Here is a 16,034-nt window from a genome sequence, read left to right as displayed (position 1 = left end):
CAAATAATAGCAGGTACACAAGAAACATTCACTGACCCAATCATTTCTTGACACCCTCCTCTGCACTCTTCTTTTTGCAGCATTCAGGAGCTCTTACTTATTTTTATACCCAAATCAGTGATCAGATAATCACTCATAAATATGACATTTCAGAACGTGCTGGGAGCAGTGCAGACCGTGTGTAGGGAGCCATCCAGAGGCCCCACCCACCTGGGAAGCCAGGGAAAGCTTCCAGGGGGAGGAGGCGGTTCTATGGGCTGCAGTCCGGGAGGAAAAGCAAACGTGCAGGCAGCAGGAGTTGAGAGATGGGATCCAGACAAGGGCCTTCAGATATATAAATATCCCTTTCTGAGACTGACGGGAACTTGGAGAGGGCCGAAGAGTGACCGAGGCATGCGGGAGAGAAGGGGCGCCTGGACTTTTGGGAGGATAAACACGCAGGGGCCAAAGGTGGCTTTAAAAATTACGTTAGATCTGCAACTGTTGTGAGTTTTAAAGGCGCGATTCAACGAAGGCTGAATGGGACCCGGAGACCGAACGTTCCGGAGTCTTACCCCTTCACTTCAGTCTGGCCTCGAAGGCCCTGCGGGAAGAGGGCATTGCAATTAAGAGCAGATTTGGAGCTTGATCTCATTTTGTCTCTGCAGCCAGAAAATAAACTATCGTAAAGCATCCTACTGCGGGACACTGAGGGTTGCTTTTTGTTTCTAGGTTTATTTATTTATGTATTTTCCAGGCTGGCTGCAAGGCAAGTTGAACAAAATCTGGCTGCGCTCGGACTGGGGCGGCTCTTTCGTCTCTCCAGGTTTTTCGCGTCTCTCTACTTTCGGTGACACGACAAACAACGATGGTAGGCTGCAGCTGCACTGCTGGAAGCGGCCAGTTCCGCAGGCGGGAGGGCCGGAGGCAGCCACGCATTTCCACTCCCGGGGCCGGAGGCTTCCCAAAGTTCACGTCCTCCTTCCAGAGTCCCTGGGTGCGGGCTGGGGCGAGAGGGGACGGGGCGCGGTGACTGTCCCTCCTAGGAGCTATCTTCCGAAGCAGTCAAGTCTCGGGCGGGTCCTCTTTGGAAGAGGGACAAAGTTGGGCGGGACCACGGGGCGGGGCTGGTGGGTGGGGGGCGGGTGGGAGTCCGGGCGCCCCCAGCGCTCGCCAGCCGGGGTGGAGCCAGCAGCCCCGCGTGGCGTCCGCGTTTAAGATGCAAATCGAGTCCCCACTCCCCCCCTCCACCCGCCCGGTAAGCGAGGCTCCGCCGCCGCCCACGCCTCCTGCGCGCCACGGCACCAGAGCAGGCGGCTCTACTTAAGCAGCGCGCGGGCCGCGACCCGGCACTCGCCTGGAGCGCGCGGGCAAGGCTGACGGAGCGCACTGGAACTCACGGGGGCGCACAGCGGCGCGCTCGCACCGCTTGGTTCCGCGCGGCTCTAGGAGGTGGCGGCGGCGGCAGCGGGGCATAAGGCTGAGCGAGCGTCTGGGCTCCGGGGCTCCGGAGAAGGCGGCTGCAGCTCCTGAGTGCAGCGCGGCTCCCTGCCACTGTCCCGGCCCGGCCACCTCTCTGTCATGGCTCTGGCGGACAGCACACGTGGATTACCCGGCGGGGGCGGCAGCGGCTCCTCGTCGTCCTCCGCGGAGCCGCCGCTTTTCCCCGACATCGTGGAGCTGAACGTGGGGGGCCAGGTGTACGTGACCCGGCGCTGCACGGTGGTGTCGGTACCCGACTCGCTGCTCTGGCGCATGTTCACGCAGCAGCAGCCGCAGGAGCTAGCCCGGGACAGCAAAGGCCGCTTCTTTCTGGACCGGGACGGCTTCCTCTTTCGCTACATCCTGGATTACCTGCGGGACTTGCAGCTCGTGCTGCCCGACTACTTCCCCGAGCGCAGCCGGCTGCAGCGCGAGGCCGAGTACTTCGAGCTGCCAGAGCTCGTGCGCCGCCTCGGGGCGCCCCAGCAGCCCGGCCCGGGGCCGCCGCCCTCGCGGCGCGGGGTGCACAAGGAGGGCTCGCTGGGTGACGAGCTGCTGCCGCTTGGCTATGCGGAGCCCGAACAGCAGGAGGGCGCCTCTGCCGGGGCGTCGTCGCCCACGCTGGAGCTGGCTAGCCGCAGTCCGTCCGGGGGCGCGGCGGGCCCGCTGCTCACGCCGTCCCAGTCGCTGGACGGCAGCCGGCGTTCGGGCTACATCACCATCGGCTACCGCGGCTCCTACACCATCGGGCGGGACGCGCAGGCGGACGCCAAGTTCCGGCGAGTGGCGCGCATCACAGTGTGCGGAAAGACGTCGCTGGCCAAGGAGGTGTTTGGGGACACCCTGAACGAAAGCCGGGACCCGGACCGTCCCCCGGAGCGCTACACCTCGCGCTATTACCTCAAGTTCAACTTCCTGGAGCAGGCCTTCGACAAGCTGTCCGAATCGGGCTTCCACATGGTGGCGTGCAGCTCCACGGGCACCTGCGCCTTTGCCAGCAGCACCGACCAGAGCGAGGACAAGATCTGGACCAGCTACACCGAGTACGTCTTCTGCAGGGAGTGAGCTCCCTAGACCCCCTCGCCACTCCAGCGCCCACTCCTTTTCCTGCCCGAGAGATGATTACAGAGCCTCTTGTCCGCCCTTTGTCCCCTGGCTGCTCCCCTCCCAATCTCCCCCTCCAGTAGTAGCTGGGTGAGACCTGTCCGCCCACTTTCCCTCCAGTACAGAACCTGCAGCCGCAAATCCTCTGGGCTGCTTCGTCTTCTTTGGACCTCCTGAACCAAGAGAACCCAGAGGAACCCCCACCCCACCCCCACCTACCACTCCATGCTTCCTCTACTCCCTGCCTCAAACCACCCCTCCCCCAGATGGTACTTCAGTTTGGATCTGTTGGGGGAGTGTGGCCACAGACCTGGGGATGATTGAATTGTTCAGAACCTGATTGGACCGTGTCCAGTGTGCGGAAGATTTCCTTGAAATCTTCTCAAGCTCTTATGACTCACTGGGGGTATAAGAGATCAGGATTGGTTCCACTGTCAGGGGTTAGTGTTTTACAAGGTCATTACACAGTCTTTTTGACCTCTTTTGAAAGTAGAGTTTTAGAAAGCTGGATGGAAGATTCTGAGCCTGGAATTAGGACCCCATGGAGGCAGTTCAGTAACTAAACGAATAAAGTTTTGAAAAGTTACACGTAAAGTAGAAGAATCTAGTGCTGGGACAGTAAAGGATCCCTTCTCGTACAGAATAAAAGGTCTCAGCCTGTGGCTTAAACTTATAGAAAGTGATCCTCCTGCCTGCAGAGGCGCCCTTTTCAGCTGCTTCTCGCCAGAAGCCCTTGATTCCACTGCTGGACATGGCAGCAGTTACTGGCAAGAGGGAGAAAGGACGCTGCCGCCTAAGAGTGCAAGGCTGCTCAGGTCTCCAAGCGCCGTAGGAGGTCACCTGGCAGTGACTGTAGGGAGCTGGGTCATAGTGCACGTCGTGGGTATTAGGAAAGCCTGTATTCTTGCAATGAATGTCAGTAGGACCTTCCTTTAGTTGTAAGACTTGGTGGGCGGGGTGGGGTGGGGAGGGAGGAAAGGGTAGGAAGGGTGGGAAGGGAGAAGCAGACATACTCATTTATGATTTGAAAGTTGGAAATTTGTACTATCTGTTTGAGTACATGCACATTTTAAAAGTATCGTATAGTAAATGCAAACATGCCAAGCATTTTATAAAGATTAATAACAGACCTACTCTTAACTGGCAGTTTACTGAACTTACTGTTTTGAGTCCTAAACTTAGAGTTGTTAATGCTTATATATAATCTAACCAAAGAGTTACCCAGTAGGGTTTTAGTTTTTGAACTTTTATTTTCTTGTTGATTATAAATCCTGATTTTAAAATCTATTGCGCAAAAGAAGTTTCATGTTGGTTACTTAGACCTAAGATCACTTATTAAAAATCCTTATTTTCTCCAAGCCTAGCAAACGTTGACTTCTGGGTAAACCTGAAAACCTGAAAATGCCACTTTCATGCAGTTTGTTTGAAGTTAAGCGGAATCCTTTCAAATGACAGAGCTGCAGAGAACTCAGCACCAAGGGCTGCCTATCTGTAGATAGCTGTAAAATGGAATATTTTTAAATGAAGGCAAATACTTAAAAGTGAGCTGAGCAATAAAATGGTCCAATAATAGGTAAATGCAACAGAAACAGAAGGAGACCTGGTTGCCTTATGCCTTTACTCTTACATGGAATAAATTCCCAATGCATATCCTATGTACACCATAAGTGAAGGGAAATAAACCTCGTCATGCTCCATGCTGTGAGGTGCCCTTTGGATATTCTGTGATGACAGAGAAGCCTATTTTGTTTTGTTTTCAGCATCTTTCTCTGATGTACGTTTTTAAGGATTTTGTAAGAGCTGTTTTCAGTGTTTAAATTAGTGCTATTTTTCTTTGTTTTTAAAAATGAATCTCGTACTGTATCTTATTATGTCCATACAGATGTTACAAATTGACAGTTTTATTCTTAGACTTATGTGATCCAAGCTGTATATACCATATATAAACATTTTACACGAATCATTTAGTTTTTTAATTCATTACTAATGCTATAAAATTTCCTATATTACCCCAGTAATTTGCATCAGCTGGTGTATATACTAAAGAGCAACATATTTTGATGAGTTTCTTACATCCTTATCGAGAAATTGGGTTAGGAAAAAATACATAATTGTAAAACTGAGTTTGCTCTATTATACTTTTTTTCTTGAGTATTAGTTGTATTACTAATCATATGTTGATTAACTGTCTACTTAAAATCAAGGTACCTGTATTTTTAATCCACTAATTTTTTTTTAGTTGGGAAATAGATTTCAAGTCTTTTATTAGACTAACATTTTTTGAGAAGTAAAATTGACTTTATATACAAAGCCTGTAGTTTTAGGCGAATGGAAGCAGAAATCTAGGAAGTTGTGCTTGCTTATATGTTGAGTTTGGTCTCAGACTAAGTAATGCATCACAATTTATCTGTTTGAAGCCTGAAATAATTTAGGACTCTGATTCACTGACCAAAAGTCAGTGTTACAGAGATTTCTCTACCCGTATGGTATTTTGTTAGATTGTTCAACAGGAAGCACATGATTGAGAACATCTTGGGACAGATCAAAACCACTGACGACAGATGGCAAGGCTCAGCGATTCTGATTTCCCCTCTCAAATCTGCTCAACTCCGAGAGTCTTGAGAAACTGCTAAAATTTTGCCTCTGTCACTCAAGCCTTACAAATGTAAACTTTTGAGTTGATCTATTCCACTGTCTTGTACATAGGCATCTGATTCACTCCACCCTGTCACACCCAGCACCCTCCCCCACCACCCCCACATTATTTGAAAGACTGGGAATTTAGTGGTTAGGGACAGTAAATCTACTTCTTTTTCCAGGGATGACTGTCCCCTCTAAAGTTAAGGTCAATACAAGAAAACTGTCTATTTTTAGCCTAAAGTAAAGGCTGTGAAGAAAATTCATTTTACATTGAGTAGACAGTATAATACAAGTAAAATAACTTGACATGAGCACCTTTAGATCCCTTCCCCTCCATGGGCTTTGGGCCACAGAATGAACCTTTGAGGCCTGTAAAGTGGATTGTGATTTCCCATAAGCTGTAATAGTGGAGGTATTGTGGGTTCATTTGAGTAAGCCCTTCAAAGATACCATTCAAATAACCTGGGAGAATGTCATAAATTATTCAGATAATTATCACTGCATGAATCTGACTCAGAGGCATGCATTCACATGTGTCGTCCTAATTACCATTTGATGATCATAAATACAAGTGAATGACAGACTTTTAGTAACAAACTTAATTTTTAAAAAGGAGTAGACAATGATGGTTAAAAAAAAAAAAGGTACCAGGTTCTGTGTGTTTGCACCAAGTAATTGACATGTTTTTTGTTTAATATATGTGGACCATGAACAGTATTCATTCTAATTTTTCAAATGATATGCTGTAGAAAATATTCCTTGAAGATGTGAGATTTAAAATTTTTTCCCTTTCAATGTTGTTTTAATTGTATTTCTTGTTTTTTTTGATTGATAGCACAGTGGTAAATCATAATACTAGACAAAATTGTCTTCTCTTTCAAACCAGAGCCATATATATGTCTGTATATATGGGACCTACTGCTTCTCTGAGGAAATGCATAATCTGTTAATACTCAGACAAAATGAGCAATTGGCAGTGCTCATAATATATTCCAATTTTTATTGGAATCTTCGATGGAATGTTATTTCATTAAAGCCATGTAAGGTGAAACTTTGATAACTTTTTACTCTTCAAGTTAGGGTAAATTCTGATCCAATATTCAAATAATTTGTGTACTCCCACATGCAAAATGCTAAATTACAACGCAGACATTAAGAAAAAGTATTGACTGGAGGGGTTGAATTCCTTGAGAATTTATTTTATAGTCTAAATCACAAATACTTTACTCAATTTAGTTTTTAAAATAGTAAACTGAATATTTTTATTGTAAGCCTATCAGAGTCAATCCTTTGTTTGGAATTGTTTTCCTGTTTTTCCTTACTATAAATCATTTAAAAACTGAATTCATTTTCTTAGATGGCCTAAGTCTGTCTCTTGAGAAATAAGTAAAATACTCCTATTTTCAGTATCTGTAGCACCTGAAATAGGTCTTTGTATAGCCAGAAACAAATTATGTTGAAGTTAGCTTTTCTTTGTCAACAGTTTCGGACAATAAAAATCTAAAAGTATTAACACTTGATTTTCTACTGGGGCCCTTGAAACTTGGATGGAAGAAATTCAACCAGAATATCTACATTAGAGTATAATCGTGTGTGGTAGGAAGATGGACTAGTTAATCAAGATTTGTTGTCACTTGAATTTTTTGTGATTTTTTTCCAAGCCAGTTTTTTAAAATTCTAAATGTGTTTTGAGGTATGTGTACATTAATTGTAATGTAAACTATTATACAACTGTTTTTGCGACTTTATAGGCAGGTAAATTTTGCAATTACTATTGAATACAAATGACAATTCATTTATGACCACTCAAACAGCGTTAATAACCATTTAGTGACAAAGGATTAAAACATCCATCGTGGATATTAATTTTGAAGATGTAAATTATATGTTGTTTAAATTTTTCCAGGCATCTGAAAACCTTATCTGCTAGACAATGTAAGATTCACACAGAGTTATCTGGGATTCTGATTTTTTAAGTAGTACATATCATTAAACCATTTTCTCTAAATGTAAGAAGAGAAGAAAAAATTGTATAAGATTATCAGATTTTTCTAATGACACAGAAATGTAAGAAAAAAAATCCCTTTATACCGAAAAAAGATGCAGTCGAAGTCTTTTCAGACATGCCCAAACTTTGAGAATTTCTTCAACCATCTAATGCTATGAAGATTTTTGTTCTTCCTGTTCACAACCGGTTGTATAACAGAAATACTAGCTACTGTTTTCCTTCCTGTGTGTGAAGTAATGAATCATTGATTATGTGACTTGTTATGTATTCAATTAAACACTAAAGAATAAAACATTCACTCCTTTATTCCTCTTGGCTCCTTGGCATGGATTGGCTTGAACACTGGTCTAATTTCATTTACGGGGTTCTCTAAATACTGGCAACACTCCCCAAATTGTTGTGGGACTACTGGTGAGCATTATGCCATCAGAACTCTTCACCAAGGAACCGGCCAGCAGGACCAAGCACAAATAGCTTATTTCCCCAGAGTTTATTGTCAAGAATGCCCAGGCGGTCTGGTACTTAATGTGGAAGAAATGTTTTTCGCAAACATTTTCTTTGACTTCTCTGCAGCGTATTCCAATTGCTGTGTATAGGGACAAGGAAATAGAAGCTTTCAGATGTGCTTTAATTAAAAGCACAGTTCATGAGAAGGTTCTAAAAAAGGTTGGGAAAGAGGAGCTGCATTTTTTGATGTGGGGGCACTTTACTGCATCATCTCTAGTGGTTGATGTTCCTCCTCTCTAAAGAAGGCACAGTGCTGCTAAGATTGAGAAATCACAGAAACTCAAGTCGTCTGGGTTATGGCACCGGAAGCCATGAGTCGGGCGGGTAGAGTGAGCCAGGCTTCACCCTTCCTCTTTCCTTTTGCCTGTACTTCCTCTGGATAGCTTTTGTTTTAAAAGTGTGTGTGTGTAGACACATTATTTTTTGAAAATGTAATACAGATTAACCCTCCTCCAGTAACACCTAGTTTTTCCTAGAGGCCCCCCCTTTTTTTTATCTTTTCCATAGAAATCACACCTGTTCTGTGTCTTGCTTTCAGTTAACTACATATCCTGGAGGTACTGCAATGCATGAACATGTAGCAATGATCTACCTCATTTTGTTTGATAGCTACATGATATTCTGCATGACACGCCATTGTCTAGATGTGCTGTCATATATTTTGTCAGTCCTTTATTGATAGGCATTTAAAATTCCAGGTATTTTTTTTCTACTCCAAAGAGTGCTGTACTGAATGTCTTTTTACATATATGCAAATATATTTGAGTCCAGCTTTTTTTTGTATGAAGTGATGCCAAGAGGGAAATGACTAGGAGGTACTTTTTTCTTCTTGAGGAACTATGGAAACAGTGGGATTCACTGGAAGCTCTTTAGGAATTGGTGGCGGTGGTATGAAATCACTCTAGAGTCATTGGGTATATCAGTGTGAAGTTTTATGTAGCTTTTATATTGGAAAGAAGGCCCCTTTGTTTTCTACCTCCTTTCAAATTTTAGATTTTTTAAATGAATTATGACCAATACTTTGGTTTTAGGTATACAGTATATCTAGAGGAGCCATATTATATCCCATACTTCTTAAGGAGGTACCTCTGGGGGATTTGGAAAAGGATGGGAAGTTATGGAAGAAATATGGGGTGCCTGCTGGATTCTCAGTTTTACTAATTAAGATATGTACCTATGGATAGGGGATTAGGTCCTTTTCACTGGTAAGTGATTTATAAAAATCTGTTTCATTTTATGGAAAGATTGAGAAATTTTCATGAAGAGATACAACCTTACATGTTAAAGATACTCTGAACTTGTAGTATCCTAGGAATGAATTCACGCTCTTCTGCCATTAGGAACTTGGTGATGGTGGTAGTGGTAGAGTTGAGAACTTCTGTTGGCATATACTGGGCTTGATTTTTGAGGAATAGTTTAGGGAAAATGTCAGCCTCCTAAGTTCTCTGCTTTACTATGCTCGGTAAGAGGTTTCAATGTCCCTTTGGGGCCCAAGGGCACCTTCTTTACACTCATAGATCTCCTAAGAGTAGCGGATGGGGCAAAGTAGAAAAGAGGTGTTTTAGGCCGTTAACTCTTAACTTGGCTGCTGCAACTTTCCCCCTTGTATAGCAGCCATTGAGGATTCATTCATTCAAAATCTCTTAGTACTTACTGTGTGCCACAATGTACCAATCTGATAGGGAAACGGGGATGACTAAGACACAGAAGTGCTGAGGATTAGTAAGAGAGCCAAATAATGATAGAATGACTTGGAAATCAGGGCTAAGATAGTCTGAGCAACTGAGGGAGTCAGAAAGGGAGATACCTAAGTCATGTCTCAGGCTTGCTAGAGGAGGAGACACCAGAGCAAAGGCTTAAAAGTGAAGAAGAGAAAGAGGAGAGACCTGCTAAGGCCAGGTCAGCTTAGTGAGGAATGATCAGGAGACAGCAAGAACTAGAAACAGCTCAATGTTGCTGAAACCTCGTGGCAAAAACAAAAAGCCCTCTATGCCCACCAAAAAAACAACCAAACCAAACCAAAACCAACCAACCAAACAAAAGCATGGTCACAGAAGCAGTAAGAGCCAGATCAGGGTGAGCCTTACATAACCCATTACAAGATTTGAACTTTGGTTCTCAGGGTTTACTGAAGAATTTTAAGCAAGGTGTAAAGTAATCAGAGAATTCCATTCTGCAGAGACCGTTTGGGGGCTCTGCGAGGGATGGGTTTGATAGGCATGGCCAGGAGTCAGAAACCAGGAAGGAGGCTGTTTATGCGAGTCCACATGAGAGGACCGCACGAAACCACGTGCAGATCTCCTGGCTGCAGTGGGGGTGGTGGGGAGTGGGTCAGGTTTTGTTCATCTTTCTTCTCCCTTCAAACCTCTCAGGTTATGCATGAGTGAGATTTGTTTGCAGTAATATTGGACACACCATGTTTGAATGAGAAACTCTGATGTTCTGTTAATCCCTAGGTCTCATGATCAAGAGACATAGAGTCTTTAGAGAGACCTCATCAATTATTTAGTAGGCACTGTACTGAGCACCTATTATTATGCATACGAAGTCCCCAAATGCGAAGTCATCCTTTCAGCTTCAACAACCATTAATTGAGCCCCTAATATATTTGAGACACAGCCTTCTCCTTTACCATCACCAACAGAGAGCAAAATGGTCAACTGGCCAAGTACTTATAGAAGTTAAAAGTATTTCTATAACTACCAGACATGAGAAAAAAACTTAGCATCCTTGGACTTTACACACATTTCATGGTTGAAATTTTATGAACACCATCTTTCCCTCACAATTCTGTTAAATACACTTAACAGCTACTAAGAATGATCTCTGCTTCACCCTCCCTCCTTTTTTTCAGAGTGAAAAAGATGAAGCATAGGAATGATAGATTCTAAAATTAATTATTTGGAGTTCTCTTTTGTTAGAGTAACTGACAACATTTCCTCAGTTATTTACCATTTATTTCTTAATAATTCATTATCCTGGGGCCGGGCGCGGTGGCTCACACCTGTAATCCCAGCACTTTGGGAGGCCGAGGCGGGCGGATCACGAGGTCAGGAGATTGAAACCATCCTGGCTAACATGGTGAAACCCCGTCTCTACTAAAAATACAAAAAATTTAGCCGGGCGTGGTGGTGGGTGCCTGTAGTCACAGCTACTCAGGAGGCTGAGGCAGGAGAATGGCCCAGGAGGCGGAGCTTGCAGTCAGCCGAGATGGCGCCACTGCACTCCAGCCTGGGTGACAGAGCGAGACTCCATCTCAAAAAAAAAAAAAATTAATAATAATAATAATTCGTTATCCTTTTCCATTCTGCTTTCTGGGTGGATGAGGGAAGAGTAGGATCCAAAGTTAGAGCAAGCTCTCACTTCTGTATACAGAAAGAAAAGGGCAGTGGAAATATCTTCTTGCTCTGTCTTCCCTTTTTGGAAAGCATTGAATAAAAAAAAATCACAGTTTTTAAGCAAGAGGAATGCAAGAGAAATGAAGAGTTTAGGCTAATTGATGACTCGGGTTGCTCGCTTCTATTATATAGAGCAGCCTTAATTCTGTTATATAGTGAGCCCTTAGCTCACCCTTGGCATCTATTTGCCCATTTATAGAATAGAAAAAACATTTATTTTTCTATTTGGCCCCAAGTCTCAACATAGTACATAACATGTAATAGAGGATCAATAAAGGTTTGTTGAATAAATTAATGAATGCTTATGTTAGTTCATTTTTTTTCACATATAGGGAGAAAAAGAACTATCTTGAAATTTGCCAATATTTGCTTTTTTTTTTTTTCTTTTGAGACGGAGCTTCGCTCTTATTGCCCAGGCTGGAGTGCAGTGGGGCGATCTCAGCTCACCACAACCTCTGCCTCCCAGGTTCAAGTGATTCTCTTGCCTCAGCCTTCCGACTAGCTGGGATTACAGGCATGCACCACCATCCCTGGCTAATTTTGTATTTTTAGTAGAGATAGGGTTTCTCCATGTTGGTCAGGCTGGTCTCGAACTCCCGACCTCGGGTGATCTGCCCACCGCAGCCTCCCAAAGTGCTGGGATTACAGGCGTGAGCCACCACGCCCGGCCTTAATCTTTGCTTTTTTAAAATAATGCTACCAAAGATCAATAATGCCCCTTTATACCTATATGTTTGAAAAAATAGAACTAGTTTCAAAAATAAATATATAAAAATGATTATCCTTTCATCTGACTTGAAAGTCAGAAAGATTAGGATGAGAACTAATTGATTCAGGTATCTTTTTTTCTGAATAGTTATTATAGGGCAGCTGCTCCAAAGCGCCATGTGAATTTCTGGCTAAAGGAGAAAATCTCGGCAATGTTTCCATTTTATGGCAGAAGTCAAGCTCACTGACAGCCGTAATATATACTTTCCTCTGGGGCTATTATTTGGTACAGATTTTTGAAAATCTTAACTGGAAAGTTTCAAAAGGTGCCTCTAAAAGTTGTAGGAAAGGAATTTGACCTCCCTGAAATGCTGGAGTACACTATTTCAAATGCTCTGTTGGTGAGAGTTGTGGGTTTTAAAAATGACGGTTGCAAGTACTTTAAAAAAAATGATCTGTGCAATGATGCTCTGACCTTACAATAGTGAATATATATATTTTTTCCTGCCCAGAACTCCATGTGTTCAAAGTATAAGTTCTCTTCATGAGCTAATGTCAGAAACGGAGCTGTTAAAATTTTGCCCACTAGTTTTGGGAGTGTTACTTTAAAAACATAAGTACAGCAAAAGCCAAAAAACAAGAGTGAAACTTTATTGTATTGTTGTTGTATTTCTCCTCTGTAACATATACATAGTCTTCTTCTCCAGTATCTAAGAAGAACTCTCAAAAAAGTTTCATGTTATTATCATTTAGTTTAATTCTAGGTTTGAGTCAATTTGGGGATAAGTAGGCAAATACATATTTTTGTGTTAGCTCTAACAGTTGAAAAGAGCTTTTGGGGGGCTTGAATTCTTTGACATTCATCTTTAACTTCATTTTACTTTGTGGATCTAGATACAGTTGATAAATCTGCCAGCAACTTCCCAGTTGAAAGGCTGATATTAGTGGCTATGAACTGAATGTGTGTGTTCCCCCCAAATTAATATGTTAAAGCCCTAACTCCCAATGTATTTGGAGGTAGGCCCTTTATGGAAGCAATTGAGGTGAAATGGCATCATAAGGGTGGATTCCTCATCCAATAGAACTAGTATCATTAAAAGAAGAGGAAGAGAAACCAGAGTTCACTCTCTCCTGCTTACAGAGAAAGAGTTCATGTGAGCACAGAGAGCTGGTGGCCACCGACAAGTCAAGAGAAGAGGTCTCAGAATGAAACACACTCTGCCGGCACCTTGATCTTGTCTCCCCAGTTTCCAGAACTGTGAGAAATAAATTTCTGTTGTGTAAGCCACACAGTCTATGGTATTTTGTTATGGTAGCTGGAACAGACAAATGTATTAGCTTTCATCTAGTTATAGGAACCTAAGCAGAAATGGTCTTTAGCCAAGAAAGAGTAGACACAGGGAGTCACCTTATCTTGAAAAAAGGTTGAAGTTAATTTAAAATTGCTACAGGCTTTGGAGAGAAACTGTGTGGAGCTCACTGCTTTAATTGTGACATGGCATTACCTTACAGGGACATTTTTAAACTAGGGCTCGGAGTTGTATGGGGATTACTGTTGTTGTATGGGGTTCTGTGAAGCAAATTGATATTGGAGATATTTAGTAGCTGTCATTACCATCCACTTCAGTCCTTGTCTTTCATAAAATAAGAATGTCTGAAGTTCTAGTACAAAAATGATATGAAAATGTTTTCCCCAATTCCAAAGTTTGCAGCTTTATGAGAGTTGGACAAAGAGGCTATTTGCTTATTGATTTTGAAATTAAAAGGATTTTTTTGGTAGCTTAATACTAAAGATGTGTTCCGAAGAAGTTTCCGTTGTCCTTATGGGCTGTGGACAGCTAAAATAGAGTTTATTAATAAAGCTAAGACAATGGGAACTAACATTATTAGTACAACTTTATGGAAATTCTGTCTTAGTAGTTAATATTTTGTATCTATTAAACCAAAAAATGGTTTAGTCTAAAAGCTAACAGCTTTAAAAAATGATTAGTATGCTTTTGTTTTAATATCATTCAGCCAATTTAAATAGTATGTTTTTAAACAAAATGAGATATTTGTTAAAATAAATTTTCCAATTTTGCAGATACAAAAACATCCCAGTCTAGTCAACAACCTTATATTCTCTCCATGTACTCTTTGAGACAACCAGATGCCTCTTTGCACATAAGTTCCTTTGTCTGTTGAAGAAGAAATAGCGGAAGAATGGGGTTACTCAGGCATTGGGTAGTGGGAATGTATGAAGCATAACTATGAAATGACAAAAATGATCTTTTGATTTTTTGTATTTCATTTCATTGTAAATCGACATATAAAGTTGTATATATTTATCTTCTACGAGATGATATTTTACAATATGTATATTGTGAAATGCTAAATTGAGCTATTTAATGTGCATTACCTTGTAGTTACCATTTTTATGCTGAGAACACTTAAAATCTACGCTCTTACCATTATTTTTTAAAATTTCTTGTCCACAGCATGAATACTCCCTTAGAGTATTCATGTATTTTAAAGAACACAACACATTATTATTAACTGTAGTCACCATGTTGTACAATAGATCTCTTGAACTTAACTGAAATTTTGTCTCCTTTGACAAATGTCTCCTACCCACCGACCCCTCCCCGTCCCCCACTGTTCCAGGCCCTGGGAACCACCATTCTGCTCTCTGCTTCCACTAGTTCAGCCTTTTCAGATTCCACAAATAAATGACATCATGTGGTATTTGCATTTCTGTGCCTAGATTATCTCACTAAACATAATGTCCTCTAGATTCATCCATGTTGTTACAAATAACAGGATTTACTTCTCTTTTATGGCTAAATAGTATTGCATTGTGTATATACACCACATTTTCTTTATCCACTCATCTGTTGATGAACACTTAGGGTGATTCCCTGTCTTGGCTATTGTGAATACAGCTGCAATAAACACGGGAGTGTAGATATCTCTTTGAGATACTGACTTCATTTCCTGTGGATATATACCCAGGAGCGAGATTGCTGGATCATGTGGTAGTTCTATTTTTAATTTTCTGAGAAACCTCCATACTGTTTTCCATAATGGCTATACTCATTTACATTCCCACCAACAGTGTACAAGGGTTTCCTCTTCCCCACACCTTTGCCAATACTTATCTCTTGTCTTTTTCCTAATAGGCATCCTAACGTGTGAGGTGATATCTCGTTGTGGTTTTGATTTGCACTTCCCTAATGATTAGAGATGCTGAGCATTTTCTAATATACCCATTGGCCATTTTTATGTGTTCTTTTGAGAAATGTCGATGTCTATTTTGGTCTTTTACCCATTTTAAAATAATTTGGTTTCTTGCTATTGAGTTCCTCATATATTTTGTATATCAACCCTTTCTCAGATGTGTAGCTTGTGAATATTTTCTTCCACTCTGTAGATTGTCTCTTGAATCTGTTGGTTGTTTCCTTTACTGTGCAGAAGCTGTTTATTTTGATGTAATTCAATTGGTCTATTTTTGCTTAAGTTTCCTGTGTGTTGAGGTCTTATCCAGAAAATCTTTGTCCATGCCCATGTCACAAAGTGTTTTCCTTATGCTTCTGGAAGTTTTACAGTTTCAGGTCTTAAATTTGTCTTTAATCCGTTTTGAGTTGCTTTTTGTATATGGTGTGGGATAAGGACCTAATCCGATTTTTCTGCATGTGAATATCTGGTTTCCTCAACACATTTATTGAAGAGAGTGTTTTTTCTTCAAAGATACTTGGCACCTTTGTCAAAAATCAGTTGGCTGTGAATGTGAGGATGTATTTCTGGACTTTCTATTCTATTATTAATGGTGAGCATTTTTCATATATTTATTTGCCACCTGTATATCTTCTTTCATAAAATGTCTATTAATACTATTTGTAAATGCCATTCTTCAAAACAATCCTTTTGGGAGACTACATTTATTTCAATAAGAGCTACAGGAAATCAATTTAAAATAATGCTTAGCAGTCAATAGAAGGGAGAGGCTATCTGTTAAAAATGTTGATGTTGGGGAAGATATAAAAGCTCTGGAGATGTGTGATGGTGATGGTTGCACAACAATATGAATGTACATGATGCTATAAAACTGTACACTTAATACTGGTAGGAAGGGCAAATTTTATGGTATGTATATTTCACCACAATAAAAAACAATATGGACTTAATGATAGTAGCATGAAAACATAGAACATTACAAAGAGCATAAAAAT

At 41.8% G+C, this 16,034-nt stretch overlaps 1 protein-coding gene across 1 annotated transcript; it reads left to right on the top strand.

Moving 5' to 3' along the window:
• Positions 1-249: 249 nt before the first annotated feature.
• Positions 250-3,526, top strand: KCTD12 (potassium channel tetramerization domain containing 12). The gene has a single exon (XM_058437991.1). It carries the CDS (start codon positions 1,561-1,563, stop codon positions 2,524-2,526), a length of 966 nt encoding a protein of 321 aa, XP_058293974.1. The 5' UTR covers positions 250-1,560; the 3' UTR covers positions 2,527-3,526.
• Positions 3,527-16,034: the final 12,508 nt, after the last annotated feature.

The sequence above is a fragment of the Hylobates moloch genome, unplaced genomic scaffold (assembly GCF_009828535.3).
Source record: "Hylobates moloch isolate HMO894 unplaced genomic scaffold, HMol_V3 SCAFFOLD_4, whole genome shotgun sequence".
Taxonomy (NCBI): domain Eukaryota; kingdom Metazoa; phylum Chordata; class Mammalia; order Primates; family Hylobatidae; genus Hylobates; species Hylobates moloch.
Note: the sequence above shows the minus strand (reverse complement) of the source record. Positions and strands in the feature narration are given on the sequence as shown.

Bases quoted from the DNA above. Each gene is read 5' to 3' on its own strand.
- KCTD12 (XM_058437991.1), top strand. From the start codon at position 1,561: ATGGCTCTGGCGGACAGCACACGTGGATTACCCGGCGGGGGCGGCAGC.